Here is a 24,026-nt window from a genome sequence, read left to right as displayed (position 1 = left end):
GATTATTTTCATGTTACAGACAGAAGCACTGGGTGTCAGGGTCACAAAGCCAGCAGGTTATCGCACGTGGATGGGTCTGCTGCTGAAGTTCAGGTTACCATCAAGATAAAGGATGATAAGTTCCCAATGTACATTTCGGATGGCTAGGTAGGAAAGATTATGAGTATTTTTTAACTTGTGCCACTGCAGGGAAGAAGACAGGTACATGAGGCATCTGGGCAAATACAGAGAGGATCTGTAGCATAAGGTGGGTACCGATATTGAGACCTGCGTGTGACCATGTCTTTGACCTCAGACATTGCACTAAGAACGTTTGGATGATTTGAGACATGAGTGTTGCAGAGATCTCTTCATTCCATCCTTCTCACCATTTCCCTCTGGCATTTCCTGTGTGACCTGGGACAAGTCATTCAGTGCTCCTGAGCCTCCAATCTCAGTCCCCTCATCTGTACTCAGGGCATCATACTAGTCCCCACGTCCTTGCTCTGGGTGAGAGCTACGTGACCTGGACCTGCCATATGCGGGAGACTTTGAACAGCACGTGGACATAGCAAGAGGAATGTGATCAGTGTCCTTTGTTACTCATACATCCCAGATGGCTGGTGGCCTGCCCTGTGGCAGTGTATCGTTCTCATGAGAAAGCCACTTGACATGCCATCACGAGGGTCAGGCTGATGTGGGCTGAAGTGCACATCCCTTGAGTGGAGAAGAACGAAGGGTTGTGGATCTGTAGCTTTTGGACGCAAGGCTCTAGCTAAGATGCTGGTGACTGAAGGTGACTATGGGTTATTGAAAGGCACATGGACTTTCAGGGTTCTTCATCAGTGCCTGTGTATATTCAGAGACACAAGATAGCTTGTATTAAACTGTGAGTGGGGTTACAGGCCAGCACATCTGTGGTGGTTTATTTACGGGAAGAGGTTCTTAGCTTTGGATCAATGGAATTCTAGAGCTGAGCTGTCCAGTAGAACTTTCTACAATGACATCCTATGTATGGAGCACTTGAAATGTGGCTAATTTGAATGAGAAACTGAATGCAACTTCAATGAATTTATTTTTTTAAAAGATTTTATTTATTCATTTGACAGAGAGACACAGCGAGAGAGGGAACACAAGCAGGGGGAGTGGGAGAGGGAGAAGCAGGCTTCCCGCGGAGCAGGGAGCCCGATGTGCGGGGCTCGATCCCAGGACCCGGGGCTCATGACCTGAGCCAAAGGCAGATGCTTAATGACTGAGCCACTCAGGTGCCTCTCAATGAATTTAAACTTGAAATGGGGTCCATGTATGCTCTAGAACATTTTGTAAATTTTTGGAAAACGGATGCAGAATTAGATGTGTCTGTGTATTTTTCTAGGAAGTGATACCATGGCCTTTATTAGAGTTTCAAAATCACCAAAGAAGATTAAGGTTTGCTGCTCTAGGGCTTGGTGGAATGTAAGCAAGTTAAGGGAAGTGAGTATGGCCTGGGGTAACCACTCCTGTTTCCTTTTTTGTTTTGTTCTGTCCTCAGCTGTGGGTGGCTCCCCCTGACGCCTCCACAAACAGATTGGAATCTGAGACTTCAGGCCCCAGAGAAAGTGTACACGACCAGAACAGTGCAATGGCGGTGGCCCTGGGTTGCGCGATCCAGGCCTCGTTGAATCAGGGCTCCGTGTTTCAAGACTATGATGCCGACTGTGAAGTCTTCCGTCAGCGCTTTAGGCAGTTCCAGTACAAAGAAGCGGCCGGGCCTCATGAAGCTTTCAACAAACTCTGGGAGCTTTGCTGTCAGTGGCTGAAGCCAAAGCTGCGTTCTAAGGAACAAATCCTGGAGCTGCTGGTGTTGGAGCAGTTCCTAACCATTCTGCCCACAGAGATAGAGACCTGGGTGAGGGAACATTGCCCAGAGAATAGAGAAAGAGTTGTGTCACTGATTGAAGACTTACAGAGAGAACTGGAGATACCAGAGCAACAGGTGAGAAAAGAGTTTGGGATCTTGGTAATTAGACAAAAAGAAGTAGCAGAGACATCTTATACTAGATCAGACATTTCGTTTTGAGCTCCATGCTTTCCCTAAAGTGATTTTCATTTTTCCCTTCTGCTGGAATTAGCATATATGGCTCAGCAGTTCTCAACTATTAAACACAACTCCTATTCTGTACCAGATATTTCATACTGCCTCTTCTGCCATCCTGAAATGAAATTGATGTATAGTGTAACCTGCTTACATACGCAAAATCAAAAACATTGCTATAAGAAGTGCTCTGTGGGGCGCCTGGGTGGCTCAGTCGTTAAGTGTCTACCTTCGGCTCAGGTCATGATCCCAGGGTCCTGGGATCGAGTCCCACATCAGGCTCCCTGCTCGGCAGGAAGCCTGCTTCTCCCTCTCCCACTCCCCCTGCTTGTGTTCCTGCTCTCGCTATCTCTCTTTCTCTCTGTCAAATAAATAAATAAAAACTAAAATAAAAAAAAGTGCTCCGTGGTCCATGGGACAAATGGAGCTCATGGCCTGTTTTCTGCAGCCTGTGACTAATAATGATTATTACCTTTTTATTTTTTAAAAAAGATTTTGTTTATTTATTTGTCAGAGAGAGAGAGAGAGCACAAGCACGGGGAGTGGCAGGCAGAGGGAGAAGCAGGCTCCCCACTGATTAAGGAGCCTGATGTGGGGCTCGATCCCAGGACCCTGGGATCATGACCTGAGCCGAAGGCAGACGCTTCACTGACTGAACCACCCAGGCGCCCCCAGGCGTTCCTGGTTATTACCTTTTTAAAGGGTTGTTAATACAAGAACTGTAGGCAGTAGACCAACATGCCCCACAAAGTGTAAATTATTTATTATCTGACTCTTTCTAAGAAAATGTTGCCAACCCGAGTCAAGTGGAGCCCGGAAAGAATATAAAGGAAAGGGAATGTAGTTTGTCATCGTGGAGTGAGCATGTGAACACACACGTTGGGGTTGGACCGCACCGGCAGACCTCACAAGGTTGTCACGTGCTCGCGCCTGTGCAGAGACTCACTGTGACGGCGACAGCCCCCGGCACGGCTGCTCTGTGGTTTTCCAAAGTGGCCACACGTGTCAGTAAATCTGAGCAATGAGCAAGAGAGTGGTTGCTTGAGTTCCAAAGGCGGGCTTTCCTAGAAGTAGCAAGTCGTGCTAAATGATGCAGAAATGTCTTGTGTCTATACGCGCCCCAGGGTGAGGTTGACACGTTCTTTCTCCCTCGACGCAAGTTTGCGGGGGCACCCCAGAGTTGGTGGGGACCCGGAACAGTTCCGCACTGGGAATGATACCCACTCCTGTCTCTGCCCGCCGGGTCCTGACAGCCACCTGCCATCGTGCCGCATCCGCCTTGGGTGGCGGCGCCAGGGCCCCCTGCTCAGAAGCCCCTGGCACAGGGCAGAACCTTTGGCAGAAGGGAGGAAGGGCTTCGGTACTGTGTGTTGATAGGGCTCTGCAGGTAGCCCGCCCGAACCAGAGTCTTGCAGACTTTCCTGCCGCCTCCCCCCCGACCCCCCAGGATAGAGTGAGTTTATGGTGCGCCCTCCCTTTCTCTGTCTCCTGGGTTTGGCTTGCTCTATAGGATTTTTATCCGCCTGTGGCCTAATCGTGGCGCTGCCCCGTATGGTAGCCACCAGCCAGGCGTGGCTCTTGAGCTCTAGAAATGTGGCTAGTCCCAACTGAGATGTGTTGTGAGTGTAAGATGCTCATCACGTTCAGAAGACTGAGTACGAAAGATAAAGTAGGTGAGATGTCTCATGAATACTTGTTCATAGTGGTTACGTTCTGAAAGTGTGGTATCTCAGCCATATTGGTGGAATCATGCATGTCGTCAGGACTGACTTCACCAATGTCTTCTTTGTTTTATGCGGGTCCTGGACAATGAAAACGACGTGGGTGGCTCCCACCCATTGTTGGCACCGGGCGGTGCCGGTGTAGACTGGAGAGTGACGGGTTGTGCCATTTCCCCCAGATCGATAGGCAGGAAATGCTGTTGGAGGAGCTGGTACCAGTGGGCCCGGCACACGTACCACCAAACATCCACCTGGAGTCGCCCCCACTGCAAGTGATGGGACCCGCCCCAGAGGCCCCTGTGGCAGAGGCCTGGATGCCCCAGGCGGGGCTGCCGGAGCTGGGCTACGGTGCTGCCGAGGATTGCCGGCCCTTCCTGGACCCTGGTAAGGCAAGGGGTTGACTTCCTTTCTGCGGTTCGTAGTTGGAGAGCTCGAGAGCTCCCCAGCTTTGGGGGTGGGTTAGAAACACCGAGTCCTGGATGGAAGCGGGCCGCTGCGATAAAGGGTAGGAGGGGGGGTGCCTCTCTGGGAACAAAGCACGGGACGTCAGATGGGATTCAAAACCCCTTCAGCTAATGACCCCGCTCAAAAAGCCTATTTTTCTCTTTTCAATTTTTTTATTGTTGTTAAATACACATAAAATAAGATTTAGGATCGTAATCGTTTTGACATGTATAGTTCAGTGGTATTGAATACGTTAGTAATGTGAAACCATCCCTGCCACCCATTTCCATAACTATTTTCATTCTGTAAAACTGAAAGCCCATACTCATTTAAACAATAACTTCGCGTCTCCCCAGACCCTGGAGACTACCATTCAACTTTCTGTCTCTCTGAATTGGACTCTATGTACCCTCATATAAATGGAATCATATAGTCTCTGTCATTTTGTGACTGGCTTATTTCACTTAGCAGAATAACCTTAAGGTTTATCCAGGTTGTAGTGAGCGTCAGTGTTTCCATCCAAGTAAAGGCCAAATAATATGCCACTGTGTGTCTATCCCACAGTTTGTTTATCCATTTTCCATAAGCATGTACTTGGGTTGCTTCTGTGTTTTACCTGTTGTGAATAATGCCTGTATGAACATGGGTGTGCAGATATCTTTTTGAGACCCTGGTTTTACTTCTTTGGGGCATATGACCAGAGGTGGAATTGCTGAGTCATATGGGAATTCTATTTTTAATTGTTTGAGGAGCAGCCCCGCTGCTTTCCACAGCAGCTACACCAGTTTACATGCCCAGCAACGGTGCATAACCTTTCCAGTTTCTCCACATCCTCACCAACCCTTGTTGCTTTCTGTTTTGTGATAGTAGCATTCCTAATCGGTGTGAGGTGGCATCTCAGGGTAGTTTGGATTTGCACTTCCCAAGTGATTAATGGTATTGAACATGTGCTTATTGACCATTTGGATATCTTCTTTGGAGAATGTCTGTTTACATTCTTTTTTGCACATTGCAAAATCGGGTTGCTTTTTGTCGTTGAATTTTAGAGTTCTCTGTATATTCTGGATATTAATTCTTTATCAGATAGGATTGGCAAAAATTTTCCCATTTGTGGGTTGCCTTTTTACTCTGTTGAAGCTATTGATGGATAAATTTTAAAATTTTTCATGAAGTACTCTGTGTCCACTTCTTTCTTTTGTTGCCTATACATTAGGTGTCATATCCAAGAAATTATTGCCAAATTCAATGACTTGAAGCTTTTCCTCTATGTTTTCTTCTAAGAGTTTTATAATTTTAGGTCCTAATTTTAGGTCTTTGATCCGTTTTGTGTTAATTTTTGCATGTGCTGTTATGTAAGGTTTTAACTTCATTCATTTGCACATGCATAATCCAGTTTTTCTAGCAACATAGGTTGAAAAGAGTATTGTTTTTCTGTTGAATGATCTTGCTATCATTGTTAACAATCATTTCACCATATATATGAAGGTTTATTTATGGGCTCTCTATTCTATTCCGTTGGTCTATTATGCCTGTCTTTATGCCGGTACCAAACTATTTTGATTACTGTTAGTTTTTATTAAGTTTTGAAATCAGGAAGTGTGAGACCTTTAGCTTTTTTTGTCCTTTCCAAGATTTTTTTTTGTCTGTTTGGGCATCCCTGGAGATTCCATATAAATTTTAGGTATGGATTTTTCTATTAAACTTTTTTTTTTTTTTTAAGAGAGAGCGAACAGCAGTTGGGTGTAGAGGGAGAGGGAGAGAGGGAATTGTAAGCAGGCTCCATGCCCAGCACGGAGCCTGATGTGGGGCCCCTGGTTTTTCTATTAATGCAAAAAAGAGTATCATTGTTTATTTTTATTTTTATTATTTTTTTTAAAAGGTTTTATTTATTTATTTGACAGAGAGAGAGAGAGAACACAAGCAGGGGGAGCAGGAGAGGGAGAAGCAGGCTCCCCGCTGAGCAGGGAGCCCAATGCGGGGCTGGATCCCAGGACCCTGGGATCATGACCTGAGCCGAAGGCAGACACTTAACTGAGCCACCCAGGCGCCCCGCTCATTGGGGTTTTGATAGAGATTGTATTGAATCTGTACATCACTTTTGGTAGTATTGACATCTTAACAATATCAACATAGGATGTGTTTTCCTTTATTTATATCTTCCTTAATTTCTTTTACCAGTGTTTTGTAATTTTTATTGTACAAGTCTTTCACATACTTGTTAACTCCTAAGTATTTTATTCTTTTCAATGCTATTGTAAATGGAATTGTTTTCATAGTTTCCAGAATTTTTCATTGTTCATTGTTAGCATATAGAAATGGAACTGATTTTTGCAAGTTCGTTTTGTATCCTGGTACTTTGCTGAATTCATTTATGAATTTTAACGATTTTTAATGCAATCTTCAAGGTGTCTGCATATTAGATCATATAATCTGCCAGTAGAGATTATTTTACTTCATCTTTTGCAATTTGAATGCCTTTTATTTCTTTTTATTGCCTAATTGTTCTAGCTAGAACTTCCAGTACTGTGTTGAATAGAGTGGCCAAAGCAGGCATCCTTGCCTTCTACCTGACCTTAGAGGAAAGCTTTCAGTCTTTCACCATTGAGTATTAAGTTCCCTGTGGGTTTTTCATATATGGCTTTTATTATGTGGAGGCAATTTCCTTCTGTTCCTATTTTGTTGAGCATGGTTTGTTTTTTTTTTTTATCATGAAAGGGTGTTGAATTCTGTCAAATGCTTTTTCTACATCATTTGAGATGATAATGTGTTTTTTTCCTTCATTCTGTTAATGTGGCATTGTACTGACTGATTTTCATATGTTGAAACATCCTTGCTTTCCAGGAACAAATATCACATGGTCATGGTATAGAATCCTTTTAATATGCTGCTGAATTCAATTTGCTAATATTTTTTTTCAGGTTTTTTTTGTATCAGTGTTCATAAGGGATATTGGTGTGTTATTTTCTTATAGTGTCTTTTCTGGCTTAGTATCAGGGTAATATTGGCCTCAGAGAATGAGTTATGAAGTGTCTCCTCCCCTTCATTTTTTTTTTGAAAAGTTTTTTTTTTTTAAGATTTTATTTATTTGAGAGAGAGAGAGCACAGCAGGGAGAGGGGCATAGGAAGAAGGAGAAGCGGACTCCCCACTGAGCAGGGAGCCCAACCACGGGGCTTGATCCCAGGACCCTGAGATCATGACCTGAGCGGAAGGCAGATGCTTAACCAACTAAGCCACGCAGGTGTGCCTTTTTGAAAAGTTTAAGAACAGTTTGTATTAGTTCTTCTCTAAATGTTTGGTAGAATCTACCAGTGAAGCCATCAGGTCTACGGCTTTTCTTTTTTGGGAGATTTTTGATTGTTGCTTCAATCTCTTTACTGGATATAGGTGTATTCAGACTTTTCTATTTCCTTATGATTTAGTCTTGGTAGGTTTTGTGTTTCTGGTAATTTATCCATTTCATCTAGGTTATCCAGTTTGTTCATGTTCAATTGTTCATAGTACTCTTATAATTCTTATTTATGTAGAATCATTGGTAATACCACCACTTTAATTTTTTTAATTCTTTATTTAAATTCAATGTAGTTAACATACTGTATTAGTTTCAGAGGTAGAATTTAGTGATTCGTCAGTTGCAAATAATACCCAGTGCTCATTCCATCAAGTGCCCTCCTTAATGCCCATCACCCAGTTACCCCATCCCCCCACCCACCTCCCCTCCAGCATCCCTCAGTTTATTTCCTAGAGTTCAGTGTCACTTATGGTTTGCCTCCCTATTTTCATCTTATTTTATTTTTCCTTTTTATTGAGCCTTCTTTCTCTTTTCCTTAGTTCATCTAGCTAAAGGTTTCTCAAGTTCATCGATCTTTTCAAAAAACCAATTTTTGGTTCATTGATTTTCCCTATTGTCTTTCTAGTCTTTATTTTGTTTATCTCTGCCTATTCTTTATTGTTTCCTTCCTTCTGCTAGCTTTGGGTTTAGTTTTTTTCTTTTCTTATTCCTTAAATTATAAATTTATGTTACTGTTTTGAGATCTTTTTTGTTTACTAATGTAAGTACTTATAACTGTAAATTCCCTACTGAGCATTGCATTCATTGTGTCTCATAAGTTTTGGTACTTTGCATTTTCATTTTCATTTATCTCTAAGTATTTTCTAATTTTCTTTGTGATTTCTTCTTGCATACATTGGTTAAGAGGTGTTATTTAATTTTCACAAATTTGTCAAGTTTCCAGTTTTCCTTCTGTTCTATTTCTAACTTCATCCCATTGTGGTTGGAGTATGTACTTTGAATGATATCTATATTTTTAAATATATTGGAACTAACTTGTGGCCTAACATATGGTCTGTATCCCAGAAACTGTCTCATGTGCGCTTGAGAAGAATCTGACCTTTTTATTCTAGTCATCTTAGTAGGTGTTAAGTGCTATCTAATTGAGGTTTTGATTTGTGTTTCTTCAAAGACTAATGGTGTTGAGCATCTTTTCATGGGCTTATTGGTCATTTGTATACCTTTATTGGAGAAATGCCTATTTAGATTTTTTGCCTATTTTTAAATTGGATTATATGTATTTTTATTATTGAGTTGTGTATGATCTTTGTATATTCTAGATAAAAGTCTGTTACTAGATATATGACTTGTAAATATTCTTTCACGTTCTGTGGTTTGTCTTCTCACTTTCTTTTTTTAAAAATTTTATTATGTTATGTTAATCACCATATATTACATCATTAGTTTTGGATGTAGTGTTCCATGATTCACTGTTTGCGTATGACACCCAGTGCTCCATTCAGTACGTGCTCCCTTTAATACCCATCACCAGGCTAACCCATCCCCCCACCCCCTCCCCTCTAGAACCCTCAGTTTGTTTCTCAGAGTCCATAGTCTCTCATGGTTTGTCTCCCCCACCGATTTCCCCCCCTTCATTTCTCCCTTGCTACTATCTTCTTTTTTTTTTTTTAACATATAATGTATTATTTGTTTCAGAGGTATAGGTCTGTCTCACTTTCTTTTTTAAAAGATTTTATTTATTTGAGAGAGAGTGAGCGAATGAGAGAGCATGAGCAGAGGAAGAGGGAGAAGCAGACCCCTGCTAAGCAGGGAGCCCACGGCGGGGCTTGATCCCACGACCCTGGCTGGGATCATGACCTGAGCTGAAGGCAGACACTTCACCAACTGAGCCACCCTGGTGCCCTTCTTTTCACTTTCTTAATAGTGTTCTTTGTAGCACAGTTTTTAAAAATTTTGATGAAGTCCAATTTGATTATTTTTTCTTTTGTTGGTTGTGTTTTTTATGTCATATCTTAGAAATCATTGCCTAATACAAGGTTGTGAAAATTTACCCCTAAATTTTCTCCTAAGAGTTTATAGGTTCAGCTTGCATTTAACCCTTTAATTCATTTTCAAATAATTTTAGTATAAGTTGCACAGTAACGGTCCAAATAATATGTATATTTATATATATATTTTTAAAGATTTTATTTATTTATTTGAGAGAGAGAGTATGAGCAGTAGGGAGGGGCAGAGGGAGAGGGAGAAACAGGCTCCCCGCTGAGCAGGGAGACTGACATGGGACTCGATCCCAGGACCCTGGGATCACGACCTGAGCCGAAGGCAGACGCTTAACCGACAGCCACCCAGGCTCCCCTATTTATATATATTTTTGCATATTCAGTTTTAGCATGATTTGCTAAAAAGGTCATTCTTTTCACATTGAATGGCCTTGAAACCCTTGTCAAAAATCAGTTGACCACAGGTATGTAGGTTTATTGCTGGATGGTCATTTCTGTTCCATTGATGTTTATGTCTCCTCTTATGGAAATACCACACTGTCTTTATTATTGCATTGTAGTATGTTTGGAAATATGAAAACGTGAGGGCTCTCAACTTTTTTTATTTTTCAAGATTGTTTTGGCTCTTCTGAGTTTGTTACAATTCCATGTGATATTTAGAATTAGCTTATCAGTTTCTACAAAGAAGTCAGCTGGGATTCTCGTAGGGGTTGTGTTGAACCTGTAGATCAATTTGGGGAGAACTGCCATGTTAACAATATTAAATTTGTGATGCATGCACACGGGGTGCTTTTCCATTTATTTAGATCTTATTTCAGTTTTTACAATATTTTATAGTTTCCCAAGTATAAGTTTTAAACTGCTTTTATTAAATTTGTTCCTAAGTAAATTTTATTCTTTTATTTTTTTTAAAGATTTTATTTATTTATTTGACAGAGAGAGAGACAGCAAGAGCAGGAACACAAGCAGGGGGAGTGGGAGAGGGAGAAGCAGGCTTCCCGCTGAGCAGGGAGCCTGCTGTGGGGCTCGATCCCAGGACCCCGGGATCATGACCTGAGCCGAAGGCAGACGCTTAACGATTGAGCCACCCAGGCGCCCCAACTTTTTTTTTTTAAAGATTTTATTTATTTGTCAGAGAGAGAGGGAACACAAGCAGGGGGAGTGGGAGAGGGAGAAGCAGGCTCCCCGCTGAGCAAGGACCCTGATGTGGCAGGACCCTGGGATCATGACCTGAGCCGAAGGCAGAGGCTTAACCCACTGAGCCACCCAGGTGCCCCTATTTCCTTAACTTTTGAATGTTAAATCAACATTGCATTCCTGAGATAAATACCAGGAGCTCGACGCAGGACTAGATCCCAGGGCCCTGGGATCACGACCCAAGCGAAGGCAGTGACTTAACCAACTGAGCCACCCAGGCGCCCCTCAGTGTTAATTCTTTAAGGGTTTGGTAGAATTCACCATTGAAGCCATCCGGGCCTGGGCTTTTCTTTGTGAGAAGTGTTTTGATTACTAATTTAGTCTCTTTATTAGTTTCAGGTCTATGCCAATTTTATATTTCTTCAATCAATTTTGGGTAGTTTGTATGTTTCTAGGCATTTGTACATTTCATTTATCTAATTTATTTTCCATACAGTTGTTCATAGTATTACTTTATAATTCTTTTTATTTCCATAAGGTTAGTAGTAATGTCTCCCCTTTCATTTCTGATTGTAATAATTTGAGTTTTCTCTCTTGTTCTCTTGGTCAATTTACTGAAGTTTTGTCAATTTTGTTAAATTTTTTTCAAGGAACCCACCTTGGTTTCATTGATTTTCTCTATTGTTTTACTGTTCTATATTTCATTAAATCCTGCTTTAATCTTTATGATTTTCTTTCTCGTTGTTCTAGGTTTCATTTGCTCTTCTTTTTCTAGTGTTTTAAGGCACAAAGTTAGGTTATTAATTTGAGATTTTTCTTTCTTTTTAATAAAGTCATTCATGGCTATAAATTTGCCTTTAAGCACTGGTTTAGGTATGTTCCTAAGTTTTGGTATATTGTATGTTCATTTTCATTTATTTCAAAATATTTCTAATTTCCCTTTTGATTTTTTCCTTTGATTGTCTATTTAGTAGTGTGTTGTTTATTTTCCATGTATTTGCGAACTCCCCAAATTTCTTCCTGTTATTTATTTCTAATTTCATTCCACTTTTCTGGGAGAATATAAGTTGTAATTGCGATCCTTTTACATTCTTGAACATTTTTTTTTTATGGTATAGCATCTTGACTGACGAGAATTTTCCATGTGCATTTGAGAAGAATGCATATTCTGTACTTCTTGGTTGGAGTGTTCTATAAATGTCTGTGACATTTAGTTGGTTTATAATTTTTTGTCTTCTGTTGTTGATCTTCCGCCTAATTTTCTATCCAGCAGTATAAAGAGGGTTTGAATTCTCCAACTATCATTGCTCAATTGTCTATTTCTTTTACTATTTCTGTCAGTTTTTGTAATCATGTATTTGGTACTGTGTTTTTAAGTGTACATATGGTTATAATTGTTATATCTTCCTGATTGGTCATTTTATCATTATAAAGTGATCCTCTTTATCTCTAGTAACTTTTTTTGTTTTGATGTCCATTTTGTCTGCTGTTAGTGTAGTCACTCTGGCTATCTTATGGTTGTTTACACGATACATCTTGTCCATCCCTTTACTTTCAGTCTGTTTGTATCTTTGAATCTAAAGTGTCTCCCATAGACAGCATATAGTTGGATTTTTAAAATCTAGTAGGGCAGTCTTTGCCTTTTGAATTGTTTAATCAATACATATTTAATCTTATTTTTGGGATGGTATAATTTACATCCGCCATTTTACTTTTTGTTTCCTATATGTCTCATATCTTTTTTGTTTCTCTTTCCTTCATTTGCTGATTTCTTTTTAGCACTAAGTAAATGTTTTGAATGTAACACTTTACGTAAATGAATTTTCAGCATTTTTTTAAAGTTATTTCCTTAGTGGTTACTCTAGGGATTAGCATGTACATCTTAACATAATCAGCTTTAGACTTATATTAATTTAATGCTAGTAAAATATAGAAATATTTCTCCTGGGGCACCTGGGTGACTCAGTTGGTTAAGTGTCCAATCCTTGATTTTGGCTCAGGTCATGATCTCAGGTTTGTGAGATCAAGCCCAGTGTTGGGCTGTGCACTGGGTGTGGAGCCTGCTTAAGATTCTCTCTCTCTGGACGCCTGGGCGGCTCAGTCAGTTGAGTGTCTGCCTTCGGCTCAGGCCATGATCCTGGAGTCCTGGGATCGAGTCCCACATGGGGCTCCTTGCTCAGCGGCGAGCCTGCTTCTCCCTCTGCCTGCTGGTCCCCCTGCTTGTACTCTCTCTCTCTGACAAATAAATAAAATCTTAAAACATTATCTCTCTCCCTCTCCTTCTGCCCCTCCCCCCTCTAAAACAAGAAATATTTTTCCTATATGGCTTTATTCTCTTTTCTCCCTTCTTGTGGTATTGCTTTCATACATATTACATTAAAAATGTTAGACACTCAATTGTATATTTTTTTTTCAATTGTATATTGTTAAAGGTATTAGTTTATATAATTTTAACACTTCTAAAAGAGCTAGAGGGAGAAGGAATACAAATAGATATTACACTTTTGTTGTATTAACCTTATTTATACTTCTGGTTTTCTTCATTTTTCCTGTAGATTTTAGTTATTAACTGGAGTCATGTTTTTTAAAGATTTTATTCATTTATTTGACAGAGAGAGAGAGAGAGAGAGAGAGACAGTGAGAGAGGGAACACAAGCAGGGGGAGTGGGAGAGGGAAACAGGCTTCCCGCCGAGCAGGGAGCCCAACGTGGGGCTCGATCCCAGGACCCTGGGACCATGACCTGAGCCGAAGGCAGACGCTTAACAACTGAGCCACCCAGGTGCCCCTGGAGTCATTTCTTTAGCCCAGTACAGTTTTGCTCTCATCCACCTCATTTGTGCACATATATTACATGTCTAGATTATTTGCCCAACAATGCACTACATAGATATTGTTTTATACAATTGCTTTTAAAATCTCTTAAGAGAGGGGCGTCTGGGTGGCTCAGTTGGTTAAGCGGCTGCCTTCGGCTCAGGTCATGATCCCGGGGTCCTGGGATCGAGCCCCGCATCGGGCTCCCTGCTCAGCGGGGAGCCTGCTTCTCCCTCTCCCTCTGCCTGCCTTTCTCCCTACTTGTGCTGTCTCTCTCTCTCTCTCTCTCTCTGTCGAATAAATAAATAAAATCTTAAAAAAAACAAATAAAAATAAAATCTTTTAAGAGAAAAAAGAAACAAATTAGTATTTATACTATCTTTTATAATTACATAATCACCGTTACTTGTGCCCTTTGTTTTTTTTCATGTGGGTTCAAATTACCATTTGGAATCACTAGCTATCAGACTGAGGAACTTCCTTTATTTAGTATTTCTTTTTTTTAATTTATTTTATTTGACAGAGAGAAAGAGAGAGAGAGTACAAGCTGGGAAGCAGCAGGCAGAGGGAGAGGGAGAAGCAGGCTCCCTGCAGGGAGCCCGACATGGGGCTTGGTCCCAGGACTCTGGGATCATGACCTGAGCCGAAGGCCAACGCTTAACTGACTGAGCCACCCAGGTGCCCCTATTTAGTATTTCTTGTTAGGCAAGACTGCTTACCAATGAATTCTCTCGGTTTTTGCTTATCAGTAATGTTATTTCACATTCATTTTTTATTATTTATTTATTTTTGAGAAAGAGAGTGAGTGTGAGCAGGGGGGAGGTGCAGAGGCAGAGGGAGAGAGAGAATCTCAAGCAGGCTCCATGCCCAGCACAGAACCTGACACGGGGCTTGATCTCACGACCCTGAGATCATGACCTGAGCCGAAATCAAGAGTCCAATGCTTAACTGAGCCACCCAGGTGCCCCTCACATTCATTTTTTAAAGATAGCTTTTCTGGATATAAGATTCTTGGTTGGCATTTTTCATTTTTCTTTGAGCACTTTGAATATGCTATCCTCCTGTCTTCTGGCCTCCACTGTTGCTGATGAGAACTCAGCTTTTCATTTCATTTGGGTTCCCTTGTAAGTGACAAGTCATTTTTCTCTTGCTCTCTTTCAAGGTTTTCTTCCTTTTATGTGACTTTTAGGAGTTTTACTATCATACATCTGTTTGTAGATCTCTTTGTGTTTCTTACTTGGAACTCATTGAGCTTCCTAGATGTGTAGATGAATGTTTCAGTACCTTTGGGCAGTTTGGGGCCATTATTTGTTCATTTTTTTTTTTTCTGCTCCTTTTTTTCACTTCTCTCTTTGTTCTCATTATGTATCTGTTAGTACACTGAGTGGCACCCCACTTTTCTCTGAGGTTCCATTCATTTCCCTTCATTCTTTTTTTTCTCTCTGTTCTTCTGATAGTATAATCTCTTTTGATCTATCTTCAAGTTCACTAATTCTTCTGACAGTTCAGATCTCTTCTTGAGCTATCTAGTGAGTTTTCCATTTCAGTTATTGTACTTTTCAACTCCAGAATTTCCACTGGATGCTTTTTTATACTTTCTATTTATTGATACTGTTTGATGTGATGTGATGTTTGTCATCATAATTTTACTTGACTTCTTTAACCATGGTTTTCTTTCATTCTTGGAACGTACTCATAATGGCTACTTTCAAGTCTTTGTTGAATTTAGTGTGTAGTCGCTCACATAGGTAGATTATGTTGCCTGCTCTTTTTTTTTTCAGTGTATGAGTCATGCTTTCCTGTCCACATGCGTGTCTCATCATGTTTTGTTGGAAACTGGACATTTTAGATAATATATTGTAGCAACTCTCTGTTCTTCTTTCTCCTCCCCAGGGCTTGTTATTGTTACTTGTTTGTTTATTTGTTTGGTAAATGGCTGCATTATTTTAGTGAAGTCTAGTCCACTCCTAAATGTTAAGCATTTGACTCCTCAGGGAGCACAGCCCTGGGTGTGCACACAGTCACCCTTGAACGACAATACTTTTTACAGGGTTTTCTTTGGCTGTCTCTTTCTCTGCCCTGATCCAGCCATTAATTGCCAGCTAATTGCTCTACTGTTTTCAACAGTGCTCTGGAACATAATTTCTCTGCAGATGAATCCAGTCAATTTCAGACACCTTTTTGGGGCTAATTCCTAAGGTCAATTTTTGAGATTTGTCCTGACCCCAGGAGGGCTCCTCCTGGCTGTCTTTTCCCCCAGTTCTCTCCCGCAAACCGGTCAGCCTACAGTTTAGGGTGTATAGTCAATAAATCTATCAAATTCTTTCCAGATGCCTTGCATTATAACCTCTGCTCTTTTTGAGAGTATCCTTAGGATTGACTGTTTTCGTTCTCTGTTGCAAATGAATCAGTTTCTGTGCGAATACATTAGGAGCTACCTGTTTTAAGGCCTGCTCCCCCCCGCCCCAGGCCAAATCTCTGATACCTTGCTCTGGAGGTAGGTGAAATGGTGTGCTTATCTCTGAGTGACATTGCCACTCTAGGAGCTGAGCACTAGGTCTGGGGGTCAGGTCCTTTTGGGTTGCCTCTGCAGGCATAGAACTACTGCCTTCCAATCACAATTGCCTTTTGAGGACAATCAGGGAGCCCTCTAGGATTCACAGCAGTACTACACCCAGGGTAGATCCTTCATGCCACCAGTAGGGACTGGGTAGATAAAAGGAGCTCCCAATCTCTCAGCCAAATTGCTTGGACTTTAGAACCAACAATGGTTAGCTGGGGGTAGACTGAGAAATGCTGACATCCTGCCCCTCCCAGGAAGCTAGCCCTCTGAAAGGGAGCTGGGGGCCCTTAGCTATGGCAGTCTAGCGTGGAGCTGGGAGAGGTACTAAAGAGAACTGTTGTGGTTTAAAATCTTAAGACTCTGGGTGCCTGAGGGGCGCCTGGGTGGCTCAGTTGGTTAAGCGTCTGCCTTTGGTTCGGGTTGTGATCCTGGGGTCCTGGGATCGAGTCCTGCGTTGGGCTCCCTGCTCAGTGGGGAGCCTGCTTCTCTCTCTGCCCCTCCCCCCTCCTCGTGTTCTCTCTGTCTTAAAAAAAAAAAAAAAAAAAGACTGGGCGCCTGGGTGGCTCAGTCGGTGAAGCGTCTACCTTCGGCTCAGGTCGTGATCTCAGGGTCCTGGGATCGAGCCCCTGCTTCTCCCTCTCCCTCTGCCCTCCCCCTGCCTGTGTTCTTTCTGTCTGTTAAGTAAATAAATAAAATCTTTAAAAAAATAAAATCTTAAGACTCCGAAGTCCGTCTCCCCTGCTATGTTTAGGTCATAAATCTGTATTTTACACTTCCGCCTTTGCTACTCTGCTTATTTCATATTTCTGTTTGCTCTCACTCTTCCTTCATGGTAGCCTTCCTTCCATCTGTGACCCCCAGTTTAGTTTGACCTGTGCCGTATTACCCTTTGAGCCCACTCGTAGCTTTGAAATCTATAAACAAAAACAATACAGTGAGTTTAAACAGAATTTCATTTGAAATACATTTTTGTTAATCTTAAAAGGTCTTTTTTCCATGAAAATATAAAATAAGGTATCTTAGTCCCCTTCCTGTTTTGACATGTTTTGAAACTTAAATTTTCATTAACTTGCTAACGTTATTTTAATAATGCTAATATTTAAGAAAATAATGCTACTATTTAAACAGCATCCTGCATTTAGATTTATTTTATTTTTTTAAATATTTTATTTATTTATTTGAGAGAGAGAGCACAAGCAAGGGGAACAGCTGAGCAGGGAGCCTGATACAGAACTCCATCCCAGGACCCTGGGATCATGACCTGAGCTGAAGGCAGCTGCTTAACTAACTGAGCTGCCCCTGTATCTAGACTTAAAATCAACAATTCCCACACGTTATTGCAGACCAATATACTTTGCCGGAGCTGAGGAAGGGGAGGAAGGGTCGTGGAAGGAGAACGGAAGCCATAGCCGCTCTCAGTGGGGAGGGGAGAGGGGTGGTAGGACGCAGGGGACAGGGGACAGCAGTGTCAAATCTTGTCCTCATTCTTTTTTTGTTTTTAGAGAGAGATCGAGAGAGCATCTTAACCAAGCTCCAGGCTCAGTGCAGAGCATGATGCGGGGCTCGATCTCACGACCTGAGCCAAAACCAAGAGTCAGCCGCTCAACCAACTGAGCCACCCGGGCGCTCTGTTGTCCTGGTTGTTCTTAGATTGGCAGTGAGAAACGCTTTGAGAGTTGTTTGGGTTAATTTCAAGAGAGTGCACTTCTAGACTTGGGCTGAATGAAGCAAACCGCTTTTGCTCATTGCCAGCTTCATCATTTTCCCTTTTAATTGGAAAATCTCAATGGAAATGATTCTAGTAAACAGTTTCCTAACCCCTACTTTTAGCTCTGTCTTCACTTGGTACTCAGTAGCAGCATTTCTCAGTTTTAATATGCCAAAACTTTATGAAGATTTACTTCCTATTTTGGCTCCAACCTGAATAATCGAACATCAAAATAGATACAGAAATCATTTAGGGCATTGATTTCAACAGAGAGAAACATTCACTCCCCTTCCATTGATTAGAGGAGAGTAGCCTTGAATTTCATGTTTCGTTCCTTTTTTTTTTTTTTTAAGATTTTATTTATTTATTTGACAGAGCGACAGCGAGAGAGGGAACACAAGCAGGGGGAGTGGGAGAGGGAGAAGCAGGCTTCCCGCGGAGCAGGGAGCCCGATGCGGGGCTCGATCCCAGGACCCTGGGATCATGACCTGAGCCGAAGGCAGATGCTTCACCGACTGAGCCACCCAGGCGCCCCTATGTTTCGTTCTTAATCTTTAAAAAAGAGAGGCTCTCGTAAGAAGTCCCGGGTGGAGTCATTCTAACTGGGGAGGAAGTAGACACTAAGTGGCCACGTGTGGATATCATCAAAGAAAGACCTATTATGCTTCTTGTCTTTCTTACGGCCAGGATATCCAATACCAAAGCTTGACGTGAGCTTTCCATTGGAGCCTCGGGAAGAAGCGTGGGTGAAGGAACTACAAGATTCCAAAGAAATGAAGCAATTACTTGATTCCAAGATAGGTAAGTCATTGTTCACTGATACCACAGAAGAGAGAAAAGAAAAATTCAGTCTTGATCAGGAGAAAGAGTTTGGGATTCTCCATAGGAATTTCTGTTTTCCTACTGGTGGTTTAATACAACTTTTCACTTTCCCTCGTGTTTTTGTTTTTTTTCTCCATGGGACATGGTGACAGCTGCCATTTCTCTTTCTTCTCTCAGGTTTTGAGATCGGGATAGAAAATGAAGATGATACTTCAAAACAGAAAAAACTGGAGAACATGTACCCATTTATTGTTACTCTAGAGGGGAATGCTCTCCACGGGCCCATCTTGCAGAAGGACTATGTACAGTTGGAGAATCAATGGGAGAGCCCCCCAGAGGATTTACAGACAGATTTAACAAAACTGGTAGATCAGCAAGACCCCCCGGCAGGAGAGAAACCTGAAAATTCCACCGTGGAAGAACCTCTCAACCCCAGGCCCCAGAAGAAAAAGAGTCCAGGGGACAAACCTCACCGATGTCCTCAGTGTGGGAAGTGTTTTGCTCGGAAGTCACAACTTACAGGGCACCAGAGAATTCACTCAGGAGAGGAACCCCATAAATGCCCTGAGTGTGGAAAAAGATTCCTCCGTAGTTCAGACCTTTATAGACACCAACGGCTTCACACGGGGGAGAGACCCTATGAGTGCACCGTGTGTAACAAGCGATTCACTCGGCGGTCACACCTGATAGGCCACCAGAGAACCCATTCTGAAGAAGAAACGTACAAATGCCTGGAGTGTGGGAAAAGCTTTTGTCATGGATCGAGTCTCAAAAGACATCTGAAAACGCATTCGGGTGAGAAACCTCACAGATGTCACAGTTGTGGTAAAAGTTTTAGTAGACTGACAGCTCTAACTTTGCATCAGAGAACTCACACAGAAGAGAGACCTTTTAAATGTAATTACTGTGGGAAAAGCTTTAGACAGAGACCAAGCCTTGTTATTCATTTACGAATTCATACAGGGGAGAAGCCATACAAGTGTAGTCATTGTTCTAAAAGCTTCAGGCAGAGGGCAGGCCTTATTATGCACCAGGTCACTCACTTTAGAGGACTTCTTTGAGAATTGTTAAAGGCAACAGGCTCCTGCAGAAATTGACACTCAAAAAAAAAAAAGTCTTAACCGACAGCAGCCTGTTTGTCTTGGAAGAATCTTTTCGTTTGAGCTTATGAGAACAGGTTTTAAAAACTATTTTAAAACCCCGTCTTCCAAAGCATATGAACTGTAGAGTATCCATCTACTCTTGCAGTGTTCCCAGATTCGATTTATTCTGTCTCTTATTTTTTTTTTTTTATGACAATGAAAAGTTTTGTGTCCCAGGCCAACCGTATCGTAGATAAAAAGCATATAATTGATGACAATCCTTTTCAGGGTAGGGTTAATATGATGGATAATCGTGTCCATCAACATATCTCCTACAGCAGCACCAGAATTAGTCTGCTGTCATTGTTAAAGGCGATTATATTAGTTCAGAGCTTTATGTGTCGTAAGTAGCAAGAAAGGAGACAGTGTATTTTGTCAGATAATAAAAATGTGTCGGGAACACATTTGCCTGGTAAGAACGGGGTTATTTCCATAGAAAGTTTTTATGTTTAAGGAAATTAAGATTTTTAACCCGAGTTGGCTAGTCTGCTTAGTTGGCGGTCTGGAGTGATGCTGCTTAGAGCTGAGTATTCATTTGAGGATTTCTTTTGTTCACAGAATAAGTAAGCTCTTTGTGGAAGAATCCATTTGACAGTTGATGTCATCCAAGTAGAATTTGATTTAATTTAGATTGACTGAGGAACCAGTGTCTGTTCTTTGTACTCTCCTTTGGTATTCACCCCTGTGTCTCTCAGTGCTTTTAAAATTTTACCCATTCTTTAATTCAGTGTCCCCCTAACTGTGTGTCATAGAGCACTTAGTTCTACAAGATATTTTACAAATAACTTCGGGACTCCCTACTGTCTCCACTTTCTAGATTCACAGTGCCCATCAGCATGTGAGAATGTCTGAGAGGCCCTCCAGTAAAGGTGTGGCAGAAGCACCTCTTTTGGCTCAGTGTTTTGCCAACCTATTTGACCCTAGAACCCCTTTTCATGTACACCCAGTGATAACCTACAGAACTAGTATTCTGCAAATATTCCTTGGAACACACTGTCTTTAACAAATAGATCTATAGCTTTCAGTATAGTCTTGTTGCTCCCAAGCCTAGTTATCTCCAGTTGTTTCAAGGGTGTTATGAAAAGTTCTTTACATATATACATTTTTTTTTATGTAATACACACACACACACACACACACACACACACACACACATCATTTTAAGGAGGTGTGAGGGTCAGTAATTGAGATAATTTATATGTCGCTCAGTGATTCTCAACCTCTTTGAAATTTACTTATAACCACACGCACATATTGCTACTTATATAAACATTCTCATGTAATCGTGGTAATGACTCAAAGTCCTGTAACAAGGGAAGAACTCTCTTTGTCAGTTATAGCTGTTGATACCTGAAAATATTCCTTCAGCCTAGTTCCTTGTTGTGAAATACAAGAGGTAGGACATTCAAGTATTTTCCCTTTTTGAAGATACCAGTCATTGTTTCCCTAACCTAGAATTAGGGAAAGTATATATATTTTTTTCTATTCCATTGAAGTTCTCGGAAGTGATATTGACTATAAATATTTCCGGGGCAACTACGATGTGCCCAACTAGTCCTGTTCTAGGCTTAATGGAAACCAGTAAAGACATTAATCCGTGAGTCAGGTTCATAAGGAGTTTATAATATCGTTAGTTAAACAAGAGTTGGGAAACACATGGAGGACAATGCAAGAGAGTTTGGAATTAAGTGCCAAATCATATGAAGTGCTAGAGCCAGGGTGTGTCTTTAATTCTTGTCATCTGGGTCCCTGTAAGATGCTGCTATAAGTGTGGGGTTAACGTTGAGATCCCAGTAGCAATAAACATGTTAACGTGGGAGGAGTCTGAATGTAGAGATGAACAATACAGAATGTAACGGCTTCTCTTTTCTCTCTTGTGGACTTGCATTCAAACCAGGACAGTGCCTTAGAAAGGATGTGCCCAACTGCTCTGTATCTATGCAATATTTTAATAAAGTGGAAATGTGTATGCTCGTCCTGCTTTGATCACATTAATAATGGTTTGTGCAACTCAGAACCACTTCCCTGAGCCGTGGAGACAAGCACCACGATTGACCCCTGCTCCCACCCTACGTTGCAGTCACTTTACTCTCTGCACCCATGGTGCTGGGTTTATGCATCATTCTGAGCATTTAATACAGTCAATTTTAGCTAGGAGGCTTAGTTGCCGTCATCATACGAGCTGCATCCTCCCCGCCCCCCCCCCCATCTGGAGCATAAACGCACAACTGGATTTTGCAGCTTAGAAGACATCTATTATCTATTTCTTTGTTCTAGTGTCCTGTATGTAACAGGCACTAATCAATATTTGTGGCATTGAGTCAAGAAATATGTGAAATAATTCTTGGAAACATATATCCCAGTGGATGTGCCTAGTGGATCCTATTGGATGTGCATAGTTTATATTTCTGAACATTTCCAAAAGGTAATGGCAAAATACAGTCCCTACCTCCTTAGTGTTTTGAAGGACAAAAACCAGGAGCCATCCCATAAGTGCTCTGAAGGTTAAATGTAAAGTGTATTGTCCAGGCCTGATACAGTGTAAGCTTTTCAATAAATATTCAGGATATTGTCTTTTCATTCTTTGTTGTTTAATGATAAAAGCCCTTAAGTTATGGATTTTCCTCTAAATATGGCTTTAGTCACATTCTATAGTTTTATACATAATGTCTGTATTAGTCAGGATTTTCCAGAGAAACAGAACCAGTGGTGTGTGTGTGTGTGTGTGTGTGTGTGTGTGTAGAAAAGGAGAGGGAGAGAGAGATTGATTACAGGAATTGGCTCATAACAGTTACGAAGATAATCGGCTATCTGCTAGCTGGAGAGCCAGGGTGGCTGGTAATATAATTCAATTCTAGTTGGAACACGTTAACTCCTAGTCCGATGTTGTAACTCCCAGTCCAAGGTGAAAGACTTGAGAACTGGGGGGTTGCAGGTGTTAAGTCCCAGAGTCTGAAAATCAGAGAACCAGGAGCTTTAGTGTTCAAGAGCAGGAACAGAAGGACATCCCAACTCAAGAAAGAGAGCGAGGGAATTTGCTCTCCTTTCACCTTTTTGTTCTGTTCAGGCCCTCAAGATTCGGTGCTGCCCACCCACTTGGTGAAGGCAGATCGCTTTACTCAGTCACTGAGTCAAAGGCTAATAATCTCTTCTGGTGACACCCTCACGGACAAGCCGAGGAATAATGTTTTACCAGCTATCTGGGCATCTCTTAGTCCAGTCAAGTTGGCACATTAAATTAATCATCACAGTGTTATTACTGATGATTTCAAAATTATTCGTAATTGCAGTTTTCATTATAATTCCTCTTTGATCCAAAGCTATACGATATTGCCATTTTCTTTTTAACTTTTCATTTTGCCACATTGTGATTAGAAAATGAGGTTCATTCTATTTCTGCTTTTAAAGTTCATTTAGGAAAAAAAGTTCATTTAGACTTTTTTTAAAAAAGATTTATTTGAGAGAGAGCGTGCATGTGCATGGGTGTGAGAGCAGGGGAGGGGCAGAGGGAAAGGGAAGCAGACTCCCCGCTGAGTATGGAGCTCCACACGGGGCTCGATCTCACGACCCTGAAATCTTGAGATCCTGACCACCGAAATCAAGAGTTGGGCACCTTAACTGACTGAGCCACCCAGGCACCCCCATTTAGTTTTTTTTTTTTTTAAAGAGGTATATGTGATAACATTTGGTTAAGTATCCTAAAGCCCTAGAAAATAAGGATTCCAGATGTAATGCAGACACTTAGAATACAGTCGTGTACCTCTCAGTTACTTTAATGCCTTCAGAGGTGTCCTTGGTGTTTGTGAGGGGGCAGTGGCACAGAAGAGATTAGGTTGCTCCCCATTCTGCCTCCCTGCATTTTTGGACCCCCTGTTCCCTTGCTGCGAGGTTTTTTGGGAATACATTCTGGATATCATATAGCAATTATTAACAGCTGCCAAGCTATCAGGGCTGGCAGTAAAAGCGGGAGGCCAAAGGACCTTGGAGAGACCTAGCCTCTCCGCACCAAGCCGAGACGGTGCTCCCTCGGATGTGGTAGCGGTCTGTCTCACCCCTGAAAGCAGAGAGAACCTGCACTGGGCGCCTTGACGTTTTTGGAACGGTGGCCCTCCTGAATCAGCAGGGATTGCTTCCGAGCGTGTGGAGGAGGCGGTCCAGGTTAAAATCCAGGCAATCAGGGGACATACAGGTGAATCGGCCCCAAAGGGCTCACTATCAGGTGGGGGAGGAGAGGCATTACCCTTTGCCTTCTTGCACTTGCAGTCCACATGACCTTTCCTGGCCACCTCCAGGAAACTGCATGAGCTTTCTTCCTGAAGCCTCCTGTCATTTCT

The 24,026-nt window shown here is 41.7% G+C and overlaps 2 protein-coding genes across 2 annotated transcripts in view; both read left to right on the top strand.

The window, feature by feature from the left end:
- Positions 1-1,611, top strand: part of ZNF75D (zinc finger protein 75D) — a 70,688-nt gene extending 69,077 nt beyond the window's left edge. The window contains exon 6 of the mRNA XM_027609578.2: positions 1,511-1,611. Coding sequence (XP_027465379.1) covers positions 1,511-1,530 — 20 coding nt within the window. The 3' untranslated portion in view covers positions 1,531-1,611. The remainder of the gene's footprint in view (positions 1-1,510) is intronic.
- ZNF449 (zinc finger protein 449) lies at positions 1,578-22,224 on the top strand. Its single transcript, XM_027609582.2, has 4 exons — positions 1,578-1,954; positions 3,954-4,158; positions 18,416-18,529; positions 18,728-22,224. The coding sequence occupies exons 1-4, from the start codon at positions 1,601-1,603 to the stop codon at positions 19,609-19,611; spliced, it is 1,557 nt and encodes a 518-aa protein (XP_027465383.1). The 5' UTR covers positions 1,578-1,600; the 3' UTR covers positions 19,612-22,224.
- Positions 22,225-24,026: the final 1,802 nt, after the last annotated feature.

The sequence above is a fragment of the Zalophus californianus genome, chromosome X (genome assembly GCF_009762305.2).
Source record: "Zalophus californianus isolate mZalCal1 chromosome X, mZalCal1.pri.v2, whole genome shotgun sequence".
Taxonomy (NCBI): domain Eukaryota; kingdom Metazoa; phylum Chordata; class Mammalia; order Carnivora; family Otariidae; genus Zalophus; species Zalophus californianus.
The sequence above is the reverse complement of the archived record's forward strand: the minus strand, read 5'-3'. Positions and strand labels throughout refer to the sequence as shown.